This window comes from Oncorhynchus tshawytscha, linkage group LG08, assembly GCF_018296145.1.
Source record: "Oncorhynchus tshawytscha isolate Ot180627B linkage group LG08, Otsh_v2.0, whole genome shotgun sequence".
Classification (NCBI taxonomy): domain Eukaryota; kingdom Metazoa; phylum Chordata; class Actinopteri; order Salmoniformes; family Salmonidae; genus Oncorhynchus; species Oncorhynchus tshawytscha.
This window is the reverse complement of record NC_056436.1, coordinates 18,499,155-18,524,444: the sequence shown is the minus strand read 5'-3', so window position 1 is coordinate 18,524,444 and position 25,290 is coordinate 18,499,155. Positions and strand designations below refer to the sequence as shown.

Genomic DNA, 25,290 nt, shown 5'->3' with positions numbered 1-25,290 from the left:
AAAAAAATTAATCTAGCTGTCGGCCAGTGGGGAACCCAGAGGTTCCTGTGTGATTTATTGCCAACTTAATTCAAAATGGCTTGGGATGATGAACGCCATGGAAAGTTGGGAGTTGTGTTATGGAAGAATGGAACTGTCTGCTTGGAGTTATCTGATATGAAATAAATAACACAGCGACTAAAGCAGACAGAAGTGTTTGACTGAAACGATGCGAACCAATAGACTATAACTAACCATGCATCCTTGAATAGGTCATGTGATCTACTGCCGCTGGATAAATAAAGGACTTATAAGCATAAACCTAAATACAGTAGGCTATAGTATGTAAAGTATATACACTGCTCAAAAAAATACAGGGAACACTAAAATAACACATCCTAGATCTGAATGAATGAAATATTCTTATTAAATACTTTTTTCTTTACATAGTTGAATGTGCTGACAACAAAATCTCACAAAAATGATCAATGGAAATCAAATTGATCAACCCATGGAGGTCTGGATTTGGAGTCACACTCAAAATTAAAGTGGAAAACCACACTACAGGCCGATCCAACTTTGATGTAATGTCCTTAAAACAAGTCAAAATGAAGCTCAGTAGTGTGTGTGGCCTCCACGTGCCTGTATGACCTCCCTACAACACCTGGGCATGCTCCTGATGAGGTGGCGGATGGTCTCCTGAGGGATCTCCTCCCAGACCTGGACTAAAGCATCCGCCAACTCCTGTACAGTCTGTGGTGCAACGTGGCGTTGGTGGATGGAGTGAGACATGATGTCCCAGATGTGCTCAATTGGATTCAGGTCTGGGGAACGGGCGGGCCAGTCCATAGCATCAATGCCTTCCTCTTGCAGGAACTGCTGACACACTCCAGCCACATGAGGTCTAGCATTGTCTTGCATTAGGAGGAACCCAGGGCCAACCGCACCAGCATATGGTCTCACAAGGGGTCTGAGGATATCATCTCGGTACCTAATGGCAGTCAGGCTACCTCTGGCGAGCACATGGAGGGCTGTGCGGCCCCCCCAAAGAAATGCCACCCCACACCATGACTGACCCACCGCCAAACTGGTCATGCTGGAGGATGTTGCAGGCAGCAGAACGTTCTCCACGGCGTCTCCAGACTCTGTCACGTCTGTCACATGTGCTCAGTGTGAACCTGCTTTCATCTGTGAAGAGCACAGGGCGCCAGTGGCGAATTTGCCAATCTTGGTGTTCTCTGGCAAATGCCAATCGTCCTGCAAGGTGTTGGGCTGTAAGCACAACCCCCACCTGTGGACGTTGGGCCCTCATACCACCCTCATGGAGTCTGTTTCTGACCGTTTGAGCACATTTGTGCACATTTGTGGCCTGCTGGAGGTCATTTTGCAGGCCTCTGGCAGTGCTCCTCCTGCTCCTCCTTGCACAAAGGCGGAGGTAGCGGTCCTGCTGCTGGGTTGTTGCCCTCCTACAGCCTCCTCCACGTCTCCTGATGTCCTGGCCTTTCTCCTGGTAGCGCCTCCATGCTCTGGACACTACGCTGACAGACACAGCAAACCTTCTTACCACAGCTCGCATTGATGTGCCATCCTGGATGAGCTGCACTACCTGAGCCACTTGTGTGGGTTGTAGACTCTGTCTCATGCTACCACTAGAGTGAAAGCACCGCCAGCATTCAAAAGTGACCAAAACATCAACCAGGAAGCATAGGAACTGAGAAGTGGTCTGTGGTCCCCACCTGCAGAACCACTCCTTTATTGGGGGTGTCTTGCTAATTGCCTATAATTTCCACCAATTGTCTATTCCATTTGCACAACAGCATGTGACATTTATTGTCAATCAGTGTTGCTTCCTAAGTGGACAGTTTGATTTCACAGAAGTGTGATTGACTTGGAGTTACATTGTGTTGTTTAAGTGTTCCCTTTATTTTTTTGAGCAGTGTATATATGCCCAGGTATCTGTTTTAATCCTATTGTGACACATCTGATAAATATGTACCTGCAGTATATTAGAGAGAGAGAGAGAGAGAGGCAGGTGAAACTTTGGTATAGATATGGAAAGCCATTTTAACATTTATTAATCCTGTTTGACATCAATAACTACATTATTGATATCAAATACAGTATTAATACAATACAACTTTCCATACCCACATGCACTGTAGCATGTGGACATTACACTTGACAGCATTTGCTGATTAAATTTATCTGAATGGCAATATCTAGGCGTATTGCAGTCTCTTTCTTTGAAAAAGGCAGCAATCTGAAAGTCATTCAGCAGGCTGTCTCGTGAGACCCACTTCTAAATTCTAATGACTGAATCAATTGTGGTGAGCATTCCCACTGGAGTAGAGCAAAGTCACTAATGGCCACAACTGACTGTGGGCTGGTGTGTTTGGTACAAAAGCCCTGTAACCTAGACTTAGGCCACAGTATGACAACAGGTGTCTGAGCAGACAGAGGGTCCAGGGTCATGTTCAGTTGGTCAAGGCTTAGCAAAACATTTAGCAAAGGAAAATGAAAATCTAATCACTCTAATTCTGGAAGTATCTCCCTGTTTCAAAACATTTACTTTCCTTACTTAACACGTCCCTGGTCTTGCTTTCTCGCTAACCTGCTTATGGTAGTGTTAGCATTGAATGATGGAATGCCACAGCTTTCTGTGCTTCTTGGTCGAACCCAGGCCCTTACTTGCTGCGGATTCAAATGTTTGCTTCCCACTGAACATGTCTCTGGTCTTAACTGCTGAGTTGAGGTAGTATTTCCCAATTTCAAGATGTCTCTGGTCTTAACTGATGAGTTGAGGTAGTATTTCCCAATTTCAAGATGTCTCTGGTCTTAACTGCTGAGTTGAGGTAGTATTTCCCAATTTCAAGATGTCTCTGGTCTTAACTGCTGAGTTGAGGTAGTATTTCCCAATTTCAAGATGTCTCTGGTCTTAACTGCTGAGTTGAGGTAGTATTTCCCAATTTCAAGATGTCTCTGGTCTTAACTGCTGAGTTGAGGTAGTATTTCCCATACACGTATCAAAACGTTTCTAAATGTTTTATCCCTACTGAACACAACCCTAGTCCTAACTCCTGTCTCTTCTCCTGTCCCCACCAGGTTGCAGGCTCTGAGGAAGGAGAAGTCCCGGGATGCAGCTCGCTCGCGGCGGGGGAAGGAGAACTTTGAGTTCTACGAGCTGGCTAAGATGCTGCCCCTGCCTGGCGCCATCACCAGCCAGCTGGACAAGGCTTCCATCATCCGCCTCACCATCAGCTACCTGAAGATGAGGGACTTCGCCAACCAGGGGGACCCACCATGGAACCTGCGCATGGAAGGCCCACCGCCCAACACCTCGGTCAAAGGTCAGCTCCATTCACCACCATGGTCCAGCTACCCACAATTTAGTTCAGTCTACAGATGTAGGATCTTCATTTAATCACCCGGTTGCAGGAGAACTTTCTTTCAACACATGAAATGTAAAACGTGTCGTGTATTTTGAGGTTTTAAAAACAAATCTGAAGTTTGTAATCTTCACTTTGAAATTTCAGACTTGATTTTCCCTTACGAAAATATATCAACCTCTACAAAAATGTCCATTAATTATAATCCACATAATCATTCACATGTCCTTTTGCTGTAGGATTATTTACCCGCTGTAGCAAACTGTCTCAAATTAAGATTCTATATCTGTAGTTCAGTACCAAATGTTCATATCAATGGTGCACTCACTTTACCAGCTAAACATTGATGATATCTCTCTTTGTCTGAGCTTTAACATACTGTGATATTAAGGTAATACTGTCAATTCTAATATTATAAAACGTCAACTCCTGTAGACCATGACGGGATTAAAGGGATTCTGTGAGACTCTGGTATTTAAGAAATCTTTCTACTTACCCAGGGTCAGATGAACTCATAGATACCATTCTTATGACTCTGCTTAGCATATACTACAGTACCTGTAGACCCCCAGTCATTGGGCTAACGCTAGTTAGCATTGGCTCGTGAAACTACCTCTAACTTCCTTCATGCTGGACACAGAGACATACAAATCGTATCCACAAGTTAATCTGACTATTGGTAAATAGAGATATTCCTTGAATGTTTTACTGGACACAAGCCTACACTCAATGTTAGAGTGGAGGGGAAATAAGGAACTCTGGCACCTGTGGTCTGGTCACACATATTGAAAATGTAAACATTTAACTTTGATACAGTTTGAGCCTACTAGTACATGCAGAAATTCTGAGTATATTCAAATGTAACTGAATTTGCCTTTGAAATTGGGTCTTTGTGCAGTGCACTTAAAGAAGATACAGATCTGTATATTTTAATAGGGTATGCTGGAGTAGGAATGACCGTAAAGATTAAAGTAAATTGCAGAAATGTTCAGTCAATGCGAGCTGTTTGCTCTGCCGAGGCACACACACACACACACACACACACACACACACACACACACACACACCAGATGGCATCATTGTTGTCTGGCTTTGAAGAGACATGCATTTTAATTAGAAAATATATACTGCTGAATGATTTGGATTGGAAAAGGCTGCTTGATTTCCTCCTGATACAACTAAGACCTATAGCCTACACTTTACATTCAATGAAAGATGAGTACACAATGCTGCTGGGGGGGCATTGAACCAGAAACATTTTACATTTGGATATTTGAATGAATGACTCCACCTCTGCTGCATGTCCTGTCTTTTTATCGGCAGACAGATAGTGGCAGTCTGAATTGAATCACTAACTCACCACATTTTATTTTCACTTCATTCTGAACAGAGTGGCGTATTGATCCCATCCTTTTTGTTGCTGTGCATCGCCGGTAGCTAATGAAGATGGCTTACCATCTCCCTCTGCCCATGAATCAGTGTTATTTCTGAATAGGCTACGTTGAGCCTGACCCGGAGCTTCCACAGCTCCCAGCCTGCCAGACACAGCAGGCTATAGAGGCTGTAGGTAGGATATGGATACTGGAAGAGGATGTGGAGGGGGTCATACGTTTTGATTGGTTTACAGATGTCACACACACACACACACACACACACACACACACACACACACACACACACACACACACACACACACACAGGAGCCAGGCTTAGCAATGCACTGCATGGTAATGCAGGAGGAGGGAGAAGGGTATGCTGTGTTATTGTACAGTATCAGACGAGGGAGAGGACAGGCCCTTTTCTTTTCAGAGTTGTTTATGCTACACAGATGAAGGCCAGCCTCATACAGCAGCAGAGTTACACTGTTTCTGATTCATGGCCGGCCCAGTTCATTTAGCAGACACAGTCGCTCAATCAATTTGCCTTGTGCCTTAACATACAGACCTGGCATTTGGGTGGCGCTGATGTCTGTCTGAGTTGCCAAACGTAGTTAAAACCAGCCTCTATTCCATGGAATACAAAACCAAGGTGACAAAGTTGAGTATAGATTGCTTGGATATGAAATAAAAATGATAGGCGATAGTACTGGCATCAAAGCTAAAGGAATTTGACCTCCACTTCTCTCTCTCCAAATGCTGTTGATGTATTATCATAAGTTTAGTCTCTCCTCTCTCGCCGCTCTTCTTTCCTTCCTCGTTGCCTTCTATTGACCTTTACCGTAATTGACCCATCAACAATTTTTTTCCCGAGCGTTTTAACCCGAAATTTGCTAGTCTCTGTCAGAGGCAGTTCACATCTGTTGAAGGACACTGCACAAACAAGCGTGACCTTTCTCTTGTTTGAAGGCTGGCGACGCCTCCTCATCCCCTCCAACCCCTCCGCCACCTGGGCATATTATTATTCATGCATGCGGAGCAGAGAGGAGAGGAGCGGAGCAGAGAGGAGAAACGCAGAGAGGTGAGGAGAGGAGCAGAGAGGTGAGGAGAAGAGCAGAGAGGAGAAGAGCAGAGCAGAGAGGAGAAGAGCAGAGCAGAGAGGAGAGGAGGGGAGCAGAGAGGAGCGGAGCAGAGAGGAGTGGAGCAGAGAGGAGAGGAGAGGAGCAGAGAGGAGAGGAGGGGAGCAGAGAGGAGAGGAGGGGAGCAGAGAGGAGAGGAGGGGAGCAGAGAGGAGAGGAGGGGAGCAGAGAGGAGAGGAGGGGAGCAGAGAGGAGAGGAGGGGAGCAGAGAGGAGAGGAGAGGAGCAGAGAGGAGAGGAGGGGAGCAGAGAGGAGAGGAGCAGAGAGGAGAGGAGCAGGAGCAGAGAGGAGGGGAGCAGAGAGGAGAGGAGGGGAGCAGAGAGGAGAGGAGGGGAGCAGGAGAGGAGGGGGAGCAGAGAGGAGAGGAGCGGAGCAGAGAGGAGCGGAGCAGAGAGGAGCGGAGCAGAGAGGAGTGGAGCAGAGAGGAGGGGAGCGGAGAGGAGTGGAGCAGAGAGGAGTGGAGCAGAGAGGAGAAGAGCAGAGAGGTGAGGAGAGGAGCAGAGAGGTGAGGAGAGGAGAGAAGCAGAGAGGAGAGGAGTGGAGCAGAGAGGAGAAGATTAGAGCAGAGAGGTAGAAAGGAGAGGAGAGGAGGAGAGGAGCAGGGAGGAGATGAACAGAGAGGAGTGGAGCAGAGAGATGAGGAGAGGAGCAGAGAGGAGAGGAGGGAAGCAGAGAGGAGAGGAGTGGAGCAGAGAGGAGATTAGAGCAGAGAGGAGAGGAGGAGAGAGGAGAAGAGCAGAGAGGAGAGGAGAGGAGATGAACAGAGAGGAGTGGAGCAGAGAGAGAGGAGAGGAGCAGAGAGGAGAGGAGGGAAGCAGAGAGGAGAGGAGCAGAGAGGAGAGGAGGGTAGCAGAGAGGAGAGGAGGGAGCAGAGAGGAGAAGAGCAGAGGAGAGGGGTGGAGCAGAGAGGTGAGGAGAGGAGCAGAGAGGAGAAGAGCAGAGAGGAGAAGAGCAGAGAGGTGAGGAGAGGAGCAGAGAGGTGAGGAGAGGAGCAGAGAGGAGAGGAGTGGAGCAGAGAGGAGAAAAGCAGAGAGGTGAGGAGAGGAGTAGAGAGGTGAGGAGCAGAGAGGAGAGGAGCAGAGAGGAGAGGAGTGGAGCAGAGAGGAGAAAAGCAGAGAGGTGAGGAGAGGAGTAGAGAGGTGAGGAGCAGAGAGGAGAAGAGCAGAGCAGAGATTAGAAAAGCAGAGAGGTGAGGAGAGGAGCAGAGAGGTGAGGAGAGGAGCAGAGAGGAGAAGAGCAGAGCAGAGAGTAGAAAAGCAGAGAGGTGAGGTGAGGAGAGGAGCAGAGAGGTGAGGAGAGGAGCAGAGAGGAGAAGAGCAGAGAGGTGAGGAGAGGAACAGATAAGAGCAGAGAGGAGCAGAGTAGAGCAGAACAGAGAGGAGTCAGTAAAATGCCAGACGCAAGAATCAGGTGGCTCCAAAAAAGAGACCTCCTTCCATCACCACGACAGTCCACAATTCATGTTTTACTATGCATACAGTACATTTAATGTTTACCTGTTTATTCTCTGAATTTTAGCATTTTTGTAGGACATAATTTACTATTGGAATACAAAAGGTGAGAATTTCTTCACTGAAAGATGGCAGAATTCATTTCAATTCATGCAACTGAGTCATTTAACTCCCTTGAATACAGTGTTGTTTGGCAGCCTTACGTTAGATTAGGGGTCAAGCATCATCTTCATAGACCAACCAGAGAGGCTCTCTAGTCTATGTGTCATACTCTAGTCTATGTGTCATACTCTAGTCTATGTGTCATACTCTAGTCTATGTGTCATACTCTAGTCTATGTGTCATACTCTAGTCTGTGTCATACTCTAGTCTATGTGTCGTACTGTTTGATGTCCCCTGAATGGGCTCAGCACATTAAGTTGGCACCAAATGGCACCTTATGTAGTGCACTATTTTGACCCGGCCCTCTGGTTAAAAGTAGTGCACTATTTTGACTCGGGCCTTCTGGTTAAAAGTAGTGCACTACATAGGGAATAAGGTGCCATTTGGGACTCAAAACCTTAGTTGTGTTAATTATAGAGAGAAGAGACGCAGCAGTGGCATTTCTGTACTTCATCCATCCAGCCCTTTCAGATATGATGTTTCTTTTGTGTCCTCAGTTATGACCAACCATTACAACATATTTCACATAGTGGCAATATGTTTACCACTTTGATGTTTTACAGCAGACAAGGCTTATATCAGGAAATGCAAGAAAAACAAATGGATATGACGATTCTACCGTTAAGGGGTTATACGTAAACATTCAGTTCATACATATTAAACTCATTTGCTTGAGAAATGATGTGCATTCTTTTTGGTATGAATACAAAATGGATCACTGTGCACTTCTCGTAAGGGTTGTACCTGTCACTTGGTCTTTTCTTTTCTACCTCAGCTGTAAAGCAACTATTAAAAGAATGGAATCAGTGCCAGAAGCCCATGTACTTGCTCCAAGGTACATCATTTTGTCAGTGACTTTTCACATTGACCTTGAGGTGTCTGCATGCTACCCTCCCTCCCGGCACCATTGATATCTTACCAGCCTTTTCCCAGCAAATAATGCACTGCTTCCCATTGTCACTGCTTGGGGGATATTACCAATGTGCCCCCCCCCCTGACCAAGGGGGTAATATGAACTACTATATGAAATGGTGTTAAACATGTTATCTGGTTGAAGCCTTTGACCGTCTGGCAGAGCGATCTAACTGTAATCCCTAAGTGGCCCAGTCCATCCATGTGAAGTCGTTTTGGGTAAGAAGGTTGGTGCTGAAAAGGGCATTGATTAAAGTGCACTTTCCCTCTTGCCCACTGTGCCACACGCACTGTGGCTGGTAATGAGGGGATTAATATGTGCACCGCAAATGGCACCCTGTTCCCTATATAGTGCACTACTTTTGACCAGAGTCCTATGGGCCCTAATTAAAAATAGTGCACTATAAAGGGAATAGGGTGCCATTTGGGACTTAGTCATGGTGTTTTTTATCACAATGGACACTCAGGACACAGAGAATAAATGTGGCGTTTATGCACCTTTTGGAAAAATGGCAGCTCTTTACTAACACAAGCTTAGTGTATTATAGTAGAGGTACTGCTTTGGCTAAACAGCTTCCTACATTTCTCCCACTTAATAAATGGATAGTAATTTGCCCAGCTGTGAGTGTGAGATGTTCTATTCCCCAGTCACTGTGTAAGAAAAATTGAATGACAGTGAGAAAAACAGCAGTAATTATAAAAGTAATTACTGAATGCTGATGATGCCCATAGGCTTTGCATAACTACATTTAGAATAGGAAATTGCTTTTGGCTACATTGGAAAGGCTGGTGGGCATGTTTGTGTTATTTTCTTTCTTTATTTTAGTATGCACAACCAAATAAAGTAATTGCCATGGAAACAATTACTTATACACTTTTTGTTGTGGGCACAAACAGCTCCGGGAAGCGTTGTTGTTGAACAATGTGGTTTAATGGAAATGAGTGTAGTCACTTTGTTTATATTCCAGAACGGATTACAATGAAATGGAACATGAGGAGAAGACAAAACACTGTGGCTGAATATGAGTCATTTTCTAAAACATGACTTTTTACATGATTTTTTTTACTGGGACATGAAATCACTAAGATGTTTGGATGTTTTCTCTTAATGAAGAGTCTCTGTTTGCTTCTGTGAACTATCCATTCATCAATGGAGACGACAACGCAGAGGTTGCCAGTAGCTTACTAGCAGTATGAGACTGCACTTGTGTGTGCATGTGTGTCTGTCTGCCTGTCTGTCTGTCTGCATATGTACAGTTGAAGTCGGAAGTTTACATACACCTTAGCCCAATACATTTAAACTCAGTTTTTCACAATTCCTGACATTTAAGCCTAGTAAACGTTCCCTGTCTTAGGTCAGTTAGGATCACCACTTTATTTTAAGAATGTGAAATTTCAGAATAATAGTAGAGAGCATGATTTATTTCGGATTTTATTTATTTCATCACATTCCCAGTTGGTAGGTGGTTAGCATACACTCAATTAGTATTTGGTAGCATTGCTTTTAAATTGTTTCACTTGGGTCAAAGGTTTTGGGTAGCCTTCCACAAGCTCCCCACAGTAAGTTGGGTGCATTTTGGCCCATTCTTCCTGACAGAGCTGGTGTAATTAAGTCAGGTTTGTAGGCCTCCTTGCTCTCACACGCTTTTTCAGTTCTGCTCACACATTGTCTATAGGATTGAGGTCAGGGCTTTGTTATGGCCACTCGAATACCTTGACTTTGTTGTCCTTAAGCCATTTTGCCACAACTTTGGAAGTATGCTTGGGGACATTGTCCTTTTGGAAGACCGTTTTGCGACCAAGCTTTAACTTCCTGATTGATGTCTTGAGATGTGGCTTCAATATATCCACATAATTTTCCTACCTCATGATCCCTTCTATTTTGTGAAGTGCACCAGTCCCTCCTGCAGCAAAGTACCCCCACAACATGATGCTGCCACCCCCGTGCTTCACGGTTGGGATGGTGTTCTTGGGCTTGCAAGCCTCCCCCTTTTTCCTCCAAACATAACGATGGACAAACAGTTCTATATTTGTTTCATCAGACTTTAGGCTGGGTTTCTGTACAGCACTTTGAGATATCAGCTGATGTACGAAGGGCTATATAAATCAATTTGATTTGATTTGATTTAGAGGACATTTCTCCAAAAAGTACAATCTTTGTCCCCATGTGCAGTTGCAAACCCTAGTCTGGCATTTTATGGCGGTTTTGGAGCAGTTGCTTCTTCCTTGCTGAGCAGCCTTTCAGGTTATGTCGATGTAGGACTTGTTTTACTGTGGATATAGATACTTTTGCACCTGTTTCCTGCAGCATCTTCACAAGGTCCCTTGCTGTTGTTCTGGGATTGATTTGCACTTTTCGCACCAAAGTACATTCATCTCTAGGAGACAGAACACGTCCTAACTGACTTGCCAAAACAATAGTTTGTTAACAAGAAATTTGTGTAGTGGTTGAAAAACGAGTTTTAATGACTACAACCTAAGTGTATGTAAACTTCTGACTTCAACTGTATATATATGTGTGTGTAACACGTGTATGTAATGTGTGTATTTATAATATGCGTATTTGTACATTTTTTGTGACTTGTATTTTACACAATGTGATTACTGTATATTTTGTTTTTATTTATTTAAAAATTGGAGACTCTTGTAAAATAATCAAGCCTTGAATGTATTTATTTTTATTCCAATGCATAGCCTACTGTAGCTGCATTATTTGCTCATGTAGCCAGGCACTACACCCTGCGTCGATGGGCTCAGTAATTTGCTGTTCTGCAAATGGTCCATTAATGGAGGAATAAATCAGAGGGACAGTTGGAATGAATATGGAAAGGCTTTCTTCTAGTGTTGTGACTGGCCCTTTAGTCAGCTGCAGCTAATACCCACACAAAGTAGTACAAATCACTGTGGGTTTACACTATAGAGGCCAGAGAAGAGCACAGCACTGCCTTCAGATGGCCTTCTCACATCACCCTGCCATGAAGCTCTCTACTGTAGCCTTCTGATCTCACTATCTGTGTAGCGAAATAGAATGGAAGCTGGTGAGAGCCGGATGGTTCGGACAAGGCTAGTAGCCAAGGTCCTTTTTCCAAGGACAATAACAGTCGTGAAAAATTGTCTATTAGACTTGCTTTGACAGTACATTAAAAACACTTGAAAAGAGCTTGTTGAACAAAGAAAGTATCCAATCAAATGTAATTGGCTTGACTAAGGCAGCAGTAATACCTTTAATAATTAAACCAAGTTGTTTTGGTAGCTTTTCAACCCTTGGCATGAATCAAAATGTCCAAAATTATTCTGTGATATTGTTTATTTTAAAACATTACAGTGCCAATTTCTCCCTGGTCCAGTCAGTCCGTCACTCCACCTTTAATGGATATCAACTAAATAATGTTGGCTGCTCTCTCTCACCACCACTATTGATTTATCCCTCTGATAAAGATCAACTCCAGCATTGACTGATGCACCACTACATTAATGGATGGGTGAAAAGAGAGAATGAGATAGGAGGGGGGGCAGAGAAAGAGGGGTGGGGACACAACAGAGAGGGAGTAGAGAAATATGTACAGTATGTACAGTGCCTTGCGAAAGTATTCGGCCCCCTTGAACTTTGCGACCTTTTGCCACATTTCAGGCTTCAAACATAAAGATATAAAACTGTATTTTTTTGTGAAGAATCAACAACAAGTGGGACACAATCATGAAGTGGAACGACATTTATTGGATATTTCAAACTTTTTTAACAAATCAAAAACTGAAAAATTGGGCGTGCAAAATTATTCAGCCCCCTTAAGTTAATACTTTGTAGCGCCACCTTTTGCTGCGATTACAGCTGTAAGTCGCTTGGGGTATGTCTCTATCAGTTTTGCACATCGAGAGACTGAAATTTTTTCCCATTCCCCCTTGCAAAACAGCTCGAGCTCAGTGAGGTTGGATGGAGAGCATTTGTGAACAGCAGTTTTCAGTTCTTTCCACAGATTCTCGATTGGATTCAGGTCTGGACTTTGACTTGGCCATTCTAACACAACAATAACTTTTGTTATTGACCAAATACTTATTTTCCACCATAATTTGCAAATAAATGCATAAAAAATCCTACAAATGTGATTTTCTGGATTTTTCCCCCTCATTTTGTCTGTCATAGTTGAAGTGTACCTATGATGAAAATTACAGGCCTCTCATCTTTTTAAGTGGGAGAACTTGCACAATTGGTGGCTGACTAAATACTTTTTTGCCCCACTGTGTGTGTGTGTGTGTGTGTGTGTGTGTGTGTGTGTGTGTGTGTGTGTGTATATATATATATATATATATATATATATATATATATATATATATATATATATATATATATATATATATATATATATAGAGAGAGCGAGAGAGAAGGTGACCTTCAGGGAAGGTCAGAGAGGGCTCTGGCCCCTGAAGTGTTTGTGACGGTTCCTCCCAATCTAATCGCACCATTTTCTGCACCTCAATAGCCAGGGTTTAAACACTGTTTGCTTGCTGTCTCAAAGACCCTCATATTGAAACCAATGGATTTCTACAATTTAAAGAGCAGACACCGGGGGGAGTTGGTGGGGGATGCAGGTGGAGATAGAAAATACATTGGCAGGGGTCTGAAAAACCAGACAATTCATGCGTGAAGCATTTAGCTATTGCCATCTCAAAGCATGACTAACAGTTTACAGTTACCAGCTTCATTTATTAATATCTATAATAAGTCCCTCTCTGATAACAGCCCTCTCTGAAAGCATTTTCTCTCTCTCGCTCTCTCTCTCTCTTTCTCGCTCTCTCTCTTTCTTTGCCTCGCTAAACTGTTGTGGTGTTGATATTATTTGACCCGTGCAGATTAAGAAAGAGGACAAAGGTGAATTGACTGCACCTGCCCTCCAATGAGTAGTGATAACAAGGTCGGTGGCGGAGGCCAAGCACATTGGGTGTGCTTCCTAAATGGCACCCTATTCCTTACATTCCCTATGGGTCTTGTCAAAAGTGGTGCACTATATAGGGCATTGGACTCGGAGTGGCCTCGCCAGCATAGCCATGACATGGCAGCATTATTGTCATTGTCAACCAGGGATGTGTTGGAGTCAGGCAGGGAGAGGAAAAGAGAGGAGACAGCATCACCCAGGGACATGTTGGTGTGAGTCAGGCAGGGAGAGGAGAGGAGACAGCATCACCCAGGGACATGTTGGTGTGAGTCAGGCAGGGAGAGGAGAGGAGACAGCATCACCCAGGGACATGTTGGTGTGAGTCAGGCAGGGAGAGGAGAGAGCATCACCCAGGGACATGTTGGTGTGAGTCAGGCAGGGAGAGGAGAGAGCATCACCCAGGGACATGTTGGTGTGAGTCAGGCAGGGAGAGGAGAGAGCATCACCCAGGGACATGTTGGTGTGAGTCAGGCAGGGAGAGGAGAGAGCATCACCCAGGGACATGTTGGTGTGAGTCAGGCAGGGAGAGGAGAGAGCATCACCCAGGGACATGTTGGTGTGAGTCAGCCAGGGAGGAGTGAGTACCAGTAGCCCTTCTGAAAGACCACAGTGGGGGGATGGATGAACAGTTAGACAGTTGAGGAAGCCGCATCCTTCGCCACAAGTAACTAGCATGTTGATGCTGAGTGTTCGCTGCTTTGAATTCTCCGCCTAAATTTGTAAGCGACGTTTTGATGACTAAAATAGTCCAACTCAAATTAAACATTGGAAGAGAAAATAAGAAAAAAACTTACTGTACTTTCTTCCAGACATCAACAACCTAGATTTATGGTTAGATATGTATATGTATTCTGTGACATTAGACGAGGCTAAACGGACGATGCCAATAATATCGTTGTGCATTTCCCAAATGGCACCCTATTCCCTACATTCTGTAGTGGCATACAGTTAACCTAAACCCTATGGGCCCTGGTCAAAAGTAGTGGACTATATAGGGGATAGTGTGCCATTTAGGATGCATATACTGTGTAGTCCTGTACCACTTTGTACTCTCAGAACAACACACCAAGCCAATTACTGATGAAGAAGAAAGATGTGAGCGTCTGGAGAAGTCTTCTAAACCCTCTATTTATAGGTGTTGATCCCCATTGTTTAGCTGAGGTCAGGAGGAGCATGTTCTCCTGATTAATAACACATTTATTTTCTTCTCCGATGACTTGTTTTGGGGTTTCATCTGTGAAGGAGATGCCTTTTGGCAGACTGAGAGAACTGAGAGAACAGCAGTCTAATCGTCACAACTAGAATATCAACCCCTCCTTTTTCCTCTGATTTGGTTTAATGCAACAGTGATCAGTGTTCATTTCTGCATCTCCTCTCTGCGTCATGGCAACGATATGCCAGAAACACACTCTCTAACGCTGTAAAGGAGCTGATGCCATTAAATGCTATCAACATCAAGGCAGCAGTTTGATTTTCAACTTTTTGTATTATAATTGTTTTGGGTGCTATGGCATTTTCAAATTATGCAGATCCCTTAATTAAGCTCTGTCAACGAGTGGTTTGTTGTTTTTTTGTCTGTAGCCTAGCCGACTGGTCTGCTGGAATTTTCATGGCTTTGGATGTTACACAGCTTTCTGTAGGCTCTCAGTGTAATGCAACCCTCTCAGTCTAGTTTTGGTGCAGATAAAAATCCCCTTAGTCTGTGTCATAAAGTCGTGGCAAAAGTGAAATGATGCCATTCACAAAGACATACATACATTTTGACATCATGCAGGGTTTGCATGGGACAAAGGATGCACTATGGCCGCAGAATTACAGTATATACATATATATTGATGAGTTGGACTGCAGAGTGAAGGAAAAGCAGCCAAAAAGGGCTCAGCCATATGTGGGAACTCCTTCAAGACGGTTGGAAAAGCATTCCTCATGAAGCTAGTTGAGAGAATGCCAAGAGTGTGCAAAGCTGTCATCAAGGCTGTCACTCCTGCTCCCAAGCATCAGGCTGCCCTGCATTACACACTCCTGACACCATCATTTACGCACACCTGCCTTCCCTCGTCACACGCATCAGCAATATTGGACTCACCTGGACTCACTCATCACCTGTTTATTACCTCCCCTATATTTGTCAGTTCCCCTGCTCTGTTCCTGCTGCTGCATTGATTGTAATTCGTAAGTGTTACCCGTGTGTTGACGCTGTCCTGTCTCGTTCTATGTCCTTTCCCAATAAAACGTTTGACTCCCCGTACTTGCTTCTCCTCTCCAGTGTCATCCCTTGTCATCAGTGTCACCCCAAAGGGTGGCTACTGTTTGGGTGACAACATGATTCTATGTGTTATTTCATAGTTTTGATGTCTTAACTATTATTCTACAATGTAGAAAGTAGTAAAAATTAAGAAGAAACTTTGAATAAGTAGGTGTGTCCAAACTTTTGACTGGTACACATATATATATATATACACTGCTCAAAAAAATAAAGGGAACACTAAAATAACACATCCTAGTATCGGATGAATGAAATATTCTTATTAAATACTTTTTTCTTTACATAGTTGAATGTGCTGACAACAAAATCACACAAAAATTATCAGTGGAAATCAAATGTATCAACCCATGGAGGTCTGGATTTGGAGTCACACTCAAAATTAAAGTGGAAAACCACACTACAGGCTGATCCAACTTTGATGTAATGTCCTTAAAACAAGTCAAAATGAGGCTCAGTAGTGTGTGTGGCCTCCACGTGCCTGTATGACCTCCCTACAACGCCTGGGCATGCTCCTGATGAGGTGGCGGATGGTCTCATGAGGGATCTCCTCCCAGACCTGGACTAAAGCATCCGCCAACTCCTGGACAGTCTGTGGTGCAGTCTGTGGTGGATGGAGCGAGACATGATGTGATGATGTGCTCAATTGGATGCAGGTCTGGGGAACGGGCGGGCCAGTCCATAGCATCAATGCCTTCCTCTTGCAGGAACTGCTGACACACTCCAGCCACATGAGGTCTAGCATTGTCTTGCATTAGGAGGAACCCAGGGCCAACCGCACCAGCATATGGTCTCACAAGGGGTCTGAGGATATCATCTCGGTACCTAATGGCAGTCAGGCTACCTCTGGCGAGCACATGGAGGGCTGTGCGGCCCCCCAAAGAAATTCCACCCCACACCATGACTGACCCACCGCCAAACCGGTCATGCTGGAGGATGTTGCAGGCAGCAGAACGTTCTCCACGGCGTCTCCAGACTCTGTCACGTCTGTCACATGTGCTCAGTGTGAACCTGCTTTCATCTGTGACGAGCACAGGGCGCCAGTGGCGAATTTGCCAATCTTGGTGTTCTCTGGCAAATGCCAAACGTCCTGCACGGTGTTGGGCTGTAAGCACAACCCCCACCTGTGGACGTCGGGCCCTCATACCACCCTCATGGAGTCTGTTTCTGACCGTTTGAGCAGACACATGCACATTTGTGGCCTGCTGGAGGTCATTTTGCAGGGCTCTGGCAGTGCTCCTTCTGCTCCTCCTTGCACAAAGGCGTGCATGTTGAAGTAGGAAATTGGCTACAATTTAGCGCCGTCCACAGGGTATGGCATGCCTTTGTAAAAATGTTCTATGAAGGCAGTAGTACAAAGAAATGTACGAGATCTTCAGTTACTTTGTCATTTCTCGCATGGAATAGCCTTAATTTCTCAGAACAAGAATAGACTGACGAGTTTCAGAAAAAACGTATTTGTTCCTGGCCATTTTGAGCCTGTAATCTAACCTCCAAATGCTGATGCTCCAGATACTCAACTAGTCTAAGAAGGCCAGTTTTACTGGGCCCAGGTATCACCAGATATCCTCTCTCCTCATCACGATAGGGCCCAGGCCCAGGTATCACCTCTCCTCATCAGGATAGGGCCCAGGTATCACCTCTCCTCATCAGGATAGGGCCCAGATATCACTTCTCCTCATCAGGATAGGGCCCAGGTATCACCTCTCCTCATCAGGATAGGGCCCAGGTATCACCTCTCCTCATCAGGATAGGGCCCAGGTATCACCTCTCCTCATCAGGATAGGGCCCAGGTATCACCTCTCCTCATCAGGATAGGGCCCAGGTATCACCTCTCCTCATCAGGATAGGGCCCAGGTATCACCTCTCCTCATCAGGATAGGGCCCAGGCCTGTAACAAAAAGCTAGAGCTCCCTCCCTTTCCTCAACTAGACATACTGTATAGCCAAGTAATTTAATCTATTATTTTCATTCATTTATTTTATTATTTGAAACCTATTTACATTCTTGAAGAAAGTAACATCTTAACATCTTACACAGGATCACTGAGTGACTCACCTCCACTACAATCAGAGTAGTATTTCACCCCTGGTCAAAGGAAACAGATATCCCGTCTCCAGCAGTGTGAAGGTGAATGGTTATCTACCCATGTTGTCGTTCAATGTTAGTCTCTGTTGACATATGTCGGTGGTAGGCGGGCTAGATTAAAAAGTAAAACCCAAACAGGCATTGTGAAATGACACAACTACATACAAGATGCATGATGATTATTTTGTCTTACCTTGGACAAGAAAAGCCTGAGGAACCCAAACCCAATGGAAAAAGAAAGTACTCCATTGACAGTTTCTTAAAAATGGCTGAATATAAAAGCAAAAGAACGGCTCTGGGTTTCTTAGGGCGTAATAAGCCTGTTTTTCATCTCTCTCTCTGTGATTGAGCCTGTACAAAATCTCTTTATTTCTTGGGGTAACTAATCATTGAAATACAGACAACGTTTGGTTCCAATTTACCAGCAACAAGTTGTAATAGTATTTTCTCTGCAATTTTACCATTGATGCACTCTAAAGAGCAGTATTTTGCCAGTCGAACAAATATCATCACTGGAGCTTAGGACCAGTAATCGTCCCACATTAATGCACACATTAAACTTGTTAAATCAATTCTGTGGACACTTTCTAAAGTGGACTGTGTTGGCTCTCTCCTCTCGCCCAGCCTACTCACATCTTCTTCGATGTATCAGTCTCTTTCATTCCCCTCCTAATCATCCAGGCATTTTAGTTTGTAAATTACACTGAACAAAAATATAAACTGTTGTATATAAAGTGTTCGTCCCATATTTCATGAGTTTAAATAAAAGATCCCAGAAATGTTCCATATGTACAAAAATCTTATTTCTCTCAAATGTTGTGTACAAATGTGTTTACATCTCTGTTAGTGAGCATTTCTCCTTTGCCAAGACAATGCATCCACCTGACACTTGTGGCGATTTTAGCATGTAAATCTTGGTGGGGCAAACCCCCCCCCCCAAAGAATGTTAAGACGCATGCCAGCAAAGCAACTACACAACATTAAACAATACATTAATTGCACTATAACGATGACTTTTAGGGCCAACATAAATCTGTCCCAACAGCAGAGCTTTCTTTTCAGCACCATGGAGTGAATCCTTACCACCACTACACCTGGCTATCAGAGAAGCCTTGTCTGGCAGCAAAACAGTTCATTTAGCCTCGTTTACTGCCTTTTTAAAAAAACATAGCTGATATGGCTGACCATACCTCCCTAGCATATTACATCATTTTTGCAGCAGCATACAGTATAAGACATTTTTGGACTCACCTTGTTAAATCCTTTGTTGGAAAATTTTGTCAAAGAAAAAGATTTACAATTGGATGACCATTCAAAATGTATTTTCCCAGTCTGACTACCCAGTTGCGATATGCGGTTAGCCACTGTCACCGATTCCTCCCAAACATCTCATTGTTGAATTTGCTATTTCCAACTTGTGTAATGTTTATGTCCAATGGCCGATGAGCACCGATACATTTGATCTATATTTTCTCTCCATTATTTCTCTTCATATGACAAGGATTAAAAATAATTTGCCAGCAGACTTGATTCACGATGATGACTGCTAGCTAGGATTGTGAAAGTATGATGTTGACATGATCAGTCCAATCAAAGCTACTGTACATATAACATGATTTGACGTCATTTCTGTGGCCAATGACCGTGAGCCTTCTTGGAAAGGCAATTGTAATATAACACTATGGTAGGACCCAAAGGGCTGACATTTTGGATGTCTACCGTTACTAAAGGACTGAAGCTAGGCGATTGCGCAAGGTCCCAACGAGTGACAGAATACTGAGCCAATCACGGCGCAATGCTCCTATTGTCTGCTGGCCCGCCCCACCACCACAGAAAGCTCTGAGCTACTGTAGGCTGAAACACCTGCATTTTGGAGCTGCCTTACTCAAGAAAACAAACAAAAAGACCATGGTTGTATGCGGCTTTATTAACTCAATTATATATTTTTTACATTGTTTGCAAACTGATATGTGACACGTATTAATGTCAAAATAACATGCAAGCCCCCCCAATTTTTTTTATAAATATATTTTTGTGCAAAAAATGTGGGTCTCAAAACAGGTGGAGTTCTGCCCTGAATGACGGGTCACCATTGAGTATATCAAGAAGATGATTAAACAGCATGATCATTACACAGGTGCACCTTGTGCTTGGGACAATTAAAGGCCACTCTAAAATGTGCCGTTTTTTCACACAACATAATGCCACAGATGTCTCAAGTAGGCAAGTAATGTGGGCAAGCGGTTTACTGATGTCAACGTTGTGAACAGAGTGCACCATGGTGGCGGTGGGGTTGTGGTGTGAGCAGGCATGAGTTACGGACAATGAACACAATTGCATTTTGTAAATGGCAATTTGAATGCACAGAGATACTGTGACGAGATCCTGATATCCATTGTCGTACCATTCATCTGCCACCATCACTGTTTCAGCATGATAATGCACGGCCCCATGTTGCTAGGATCTGTACACAAGTCCTGGAAGCTGAACATTTCCCAGTTCTCCCATGGCCTGCATACTCACCAGGCATGCAACCCATTGAGCATGTTTGTAATGCTCTGAATCGACATGTATGACAGCTTGTTCCCACAAATATCCAACAACTTCACGCAACGGCTCCGCCCTCAACCGTAAGGCTCTCCAGAGGGTAGTGAGGTCTGCACAACGCATCACCGGGGGCAAACTACCTGCCCTCCAGGACACCTACACCACCCGATGTTACAGGAAGGCCATAAAGATCATCAAGGACATCAACCACCCGAGCCACTGCCTGTTCACCCCGCTATCATCCAGAAGGCGAGGTCAGTACAGGTGCATCAAAGCTGGGACCGAGAGACTGAAAAACAGCTTCTATCTCAAGGCCATCAGACTGTTAAACAGCCACCACTAACATTGAGTGGATGCTGCCAACACACTGACAATGACACTGACTCAACTCCAGCCACTTTAATAATGGTAATTGATGGGAAATGATGTAAATATATAAACAATGCTACCTTATATAATGTTACTTACCCTACATTATTCATCTCATATGCATACGTATATACTGTACTCTATATCATCGACTGCATCCTTATGTAATACATGTATCACTAGCCACTTTAACTATGCCACTTTGTTTACATACTCATCTCATATGTATATACTGTACTCGATATCAGCTACTGTATCTTGCCTATGCTGCTCTGTACCATCACTCATTCATATATCTTTATGTACATATTCTTTATCCCCTTACACTGTGTATAAGACAGTAGTTTTGGAATTGTTAGTTAGATTACTTGTTGGTTATTACTGCATTGTCGGAACTAGAAGCACAAGCATTTCGCTACACTCGCATTAACATCTGCTAACCATGTGTATGTGACAAATAAAATTTGATTTGATTTGATTTGACAACCATTGAAAAGGAGTGGGACAACATTCCACAAGCCACAATCAACAGCCTGATCAACTCTATGTGAATGAGATATGTCACGCAGCATGAGGCAAATGGTGGTCACACCAGTTCCTGACTGGTTCACTGATCCATGGACCTGTCACATTCGTTATAAGGATCGGACCAAGGCGTAGCGTGGTATGGGTACATTCTTATTTATTTAAAGAATGAAATACTGAACAAACAAAATAACAAAACAAAACGTAAAGCTATACAAATGAGTGCTGACAGGCAACTACACATAGACAAGATCCTACAAACACCAAAGGGAAATGGCTACCTAAATATGATCCCCAATCAGAGACAACAATAAACAGCTGCCCCTGATTAGGAACCATATCAGGCCACCATAGACATACAAATCACCTACAAAAACCCTAGACATACAAAAAAAACACACCCTGACACCCGAGTGAACGACACAAAACAGTCCTGTAAGGTGAAAAACAGAAAGCAACTACCCACAAACACAGGTGGGAACAGGCTACCTAAGTATGTTTCTCAATCAGAGACAACGATTGACAGCTGCCTCTGATTGGGAACCATACCAGGCCAAACACATAGAAATACACACAGAACAAAACATAAAATGCAAAACATAGAATGCCCACCCCAACTCACGCCCTGACTAAACCAAAAAAGAGACATAAAAAGGAACATGACGTGACAGAATGCCCTTAACCATTCTTATAAAAATTATTGATTGGTTAGTGTCTTTTTCTGTTATAAACAAACATAGATATGATGTGCAGTATAATTACATTTTTATTACAGTCTTAGTGTGTATCATCATCAACAATCCCAGCTATACAGTTACTGCGGGTCCTCCATACCAACAGTATATTACCATGGTCATGTGACACTGCATGAGTGAGCCAGGGTTCAATTTAACGTTATATCTACTCTACTCTGGGAACTGGACAGGCTTGGTTCTACTGTAGTCGCGTTCGCTAGCTGTGATTCCAGTGCTGTACTGAGCTGCAAAAATGGGTCACACGACTCATGATGTTACAGCATGCAGGCCTCGCTCTGCTCCGTTGCCAGTGAATTCATGATTCAGAAATTCATTGTTTTCTGGATTTGTTGTAAACCTGTCCTTTAAACTGTCTGTTTGGCCCAATCCCCTTCTTCCTGGCAGGCTGCTCCTGTAGTATAGAGCCATTCAGCTAATCGATTACAAGCCCCGAGACAGCGGAGATGTCTGACAGCACTGTACTAAGATGAAATTAGTCAGAGTTACGGTGGTGTGGGTAGGGGGTAACCCAGTGCATGGCGGCCACAGGTCCCCTCTGGGACTGTGGTGGAGGGGCTGCTGGATAGAGGGGACAGCGTGTGCTAAGCCCCATGTAATTAGGACAATGTTTCTACAAGGTTCCCAAATTATCACCAAAGTGCAGGAGAGAGGAAAGGAGGGAGAGGCCAGAAGGTGGGAGAGAGAGAGAGAGATCAAACTCAGCTAACTTTCTACTGATGGGGTCAACTTGGCGTCATGATAGGGGCTGCACCAAATGTTTAATGTATTATAATAATTGATTATGCTTATGTTGTATTCATAGAAGGGGAAGGGCTATAAGACCACTCCCCCACTACTTTATAGGGTCCTGGACTATAGATTAGTGATATACAGTATATCACAAAAGTGAGTACACCCCTCACATTTTTGTAAATATTTGAGTATATCTTTTCATGTGTCAACACTGAAGAAATTACACTTTGCTACAATGTAAAGTAGTGAGTGTACAGCTTGTATAACAGTGTAAATTTGCTGTCCCCTCAAAATAACTCAACACACAGCCATTAATGTCTAAACCGCTGGCAACAAAAGTGAGTACACCCCTAAGTGAAAATGTCTAAATTGGGCCCAAAGTGTCAATGTTTTGTTTGGCTAACATCATTTTCCAGCACTGCCTTAACCCTCTTGGGCATGGAGTTCACCAGAGCTTCACAGGTTGCCACTGGTGTCCTCTTCCACTCCTCCATGACGACATCACGGAGCTGGTGGATGTTAGAGACATTACACTCCTCCACCTTACGTTTGAGGATTCCCCACAGATGCTCAATAGGGTTTAGGTTTAGGTCTTCAGTGTTGTCACATGAAAAGATATACTCAAATATTTACAAAAATGTGAGGGGTGTACTCACTTGTGATATACTGTATATATTCATTATAAGGTGTAATATTGTCTCCCAGTTATTTTCAAGTCTTTGCCTCTTCTAAAAGAAAATGGTCTGAGAGATGTGTGAGTTATTGCTATCAAAACAGGGTGTCTGTGAGAAAGAGCCTCAAGGCTAAAAGAGATTAAACACAGAACCCTACAGGGGAGTAAAGAGATAAGAGACTGGTCAGACATACCACTATAAAGCAACTTGGGGGGTGGAAAATTACTGCTGAAGCCCTTAGAAAACACTGGAACTATTGTCTCTCCTGCAAGTTAGTACAACTGTATATGCATGGGCTTGGTCTCATGAGTAGAACGTGTTGACGTAGGCAGTTACATCACTAGGGGTTGACTGCAAGCATATTAAAAGCAACTTGGCCTTTTCCTAATTTGCAGAACTCAGGAGGGACATCAGTTGTATGTTTGATGTTGGATCTTTGACTTCTGTCTACAGCTGTATTTTTGATTCAAATATGATTTATAAGTGCACATTTTGAGTATTCCTTATTTGTTAAGTAAATAACGGAGCCCAGAAAAGTGGAACTAACACTACCAAGGGCAAGTCTTTCAGAGGAAAAGATGACAGAGAGAGGAAAGAGGCAACATGGAGAAACAAACAGGGGTCTGGGTTGGGTGGAGAAGGGAGATATCAGGGGATGCTTTCAAGCAAAACTTGGCCTCTACCAGTGTAGCAGAAATTACATGAAATTATTCAGCTCTTGGTGAATGTGAAATCACACTAATTGCATTTTGAAGTAGCCTGTAGCTGTGGCTGAAAGGCCAAGGTTAGACCGAGCTCTGCCTGCCGTGGAGAGAGCAGAGCACCTCAATTGATTTCACAGCTGATATTCCTCAGAATTTACACTTATTTTACATTGCACATTGCAACCCCCTTTTAAATGTACATTTGGTGTAAACTGCACTTGTTAGTTGGTCCTCGCTACAAACAGGGCAGGAGGATGTCGGCATGCACACGTGGAAATAAGCAGAATTTATTTACATTTATTTAAAAAGGGAGGGCCTCCCGAGTGGTGCAGTGGTCTAAGGCACTGTGCCCAGGCTAAGGCACTGTAGCTGTGCCACTAGATATTCTGGATTCGTGTCCAGGCTCTGTCGCAGCCGGCCGCGACCGGGAGACCCTTGGGGCGGCGCACAATTGTCCAGGTTAGGGTAGGGTTTGTCCAGTAGGTATGTCCTTGTTCCATCGTGCACTAGTGACTCCTGTGGCAGGCTGGGCGCAGTGCACGCTGACATGGTCGCCAGGTACACAGTGTTTCCTCCGACACATTGGTGCGGCTGGCTTAAGTGGGCATTGTGTCAAGAAGCAGCTTGGCTGGGTTGTGTTTCGGAGGATTCACGGCTCTCGACCTTCGTCTCTCCCGAGTCCGTACAGGAGTTGCAGTGATGAGACAAGACTATAACTACCAATTGGATTCCACGAAATTAATGAGAAAAAGGGGTAAAAGTAATAAATAAATAAAAAATAAGAAAAAGGGAAAACGCTGCCTGTGTTGCTATACTCTGATAGACAGTAAATCTTATAAACAACACTCGGAGTAAACAACACTCCAAATAAACAACACTCCGAGGAAACACTCCGACTAAACAACACTTCGACTAAACAACACTCCTAGTAAACAACACTCCTAGTAAACAACACTCAGAGGAAACACTCCGACTAAACAACACTCAGAGTAAACAACACTCCGAGGAAACACTCTGACTAAACAACACTCAGAGTAAACAACACTCCTAGTAAACAACACTCCTAGTAAACAACACTCTGAGGAAACACTCTGACTAAACAACACTCAGAGTAAACAACACTCCTAGTAAACAACACTCCTAGTAAACAACACTCTGAGGAAACACTCCGACTAAACAACACTCAGAGTAAACAACACTCAGAGTAAACAACACTCCTAGTAAACAACACTCCTAGTAAACAACACTCCGAGGAAACACTCCGACTAAACAACACTCAGAGTAAACAACACTCCTA

The 25,290-nt window shown here is 43.9% G+C and overlaps 1 protein-coding gene across 1 annotated transcript in view; it reads left to right on the top strand.

Moving 5' to 3' along the window:
- LOC112255779 (neuronal PAS domain-containing protein 3-like) overlaps positions 1 to 25,290 on the top strand; it is a 314,403-nt gene that overhangs the window by 37,346 nt on the left and 251,767 nt on the right. The window contains exon 3 of the mRNA XM_042326252.1: positions 3,082 to 3,326. Coding sequence (XP_042182186.1) covers positions 3,082 to 3,326 — 245 coding nt within the window. The remainder of the gene's footprint in view (positions 1 to 3,081; positions 3,327 to 25,290) is intronic.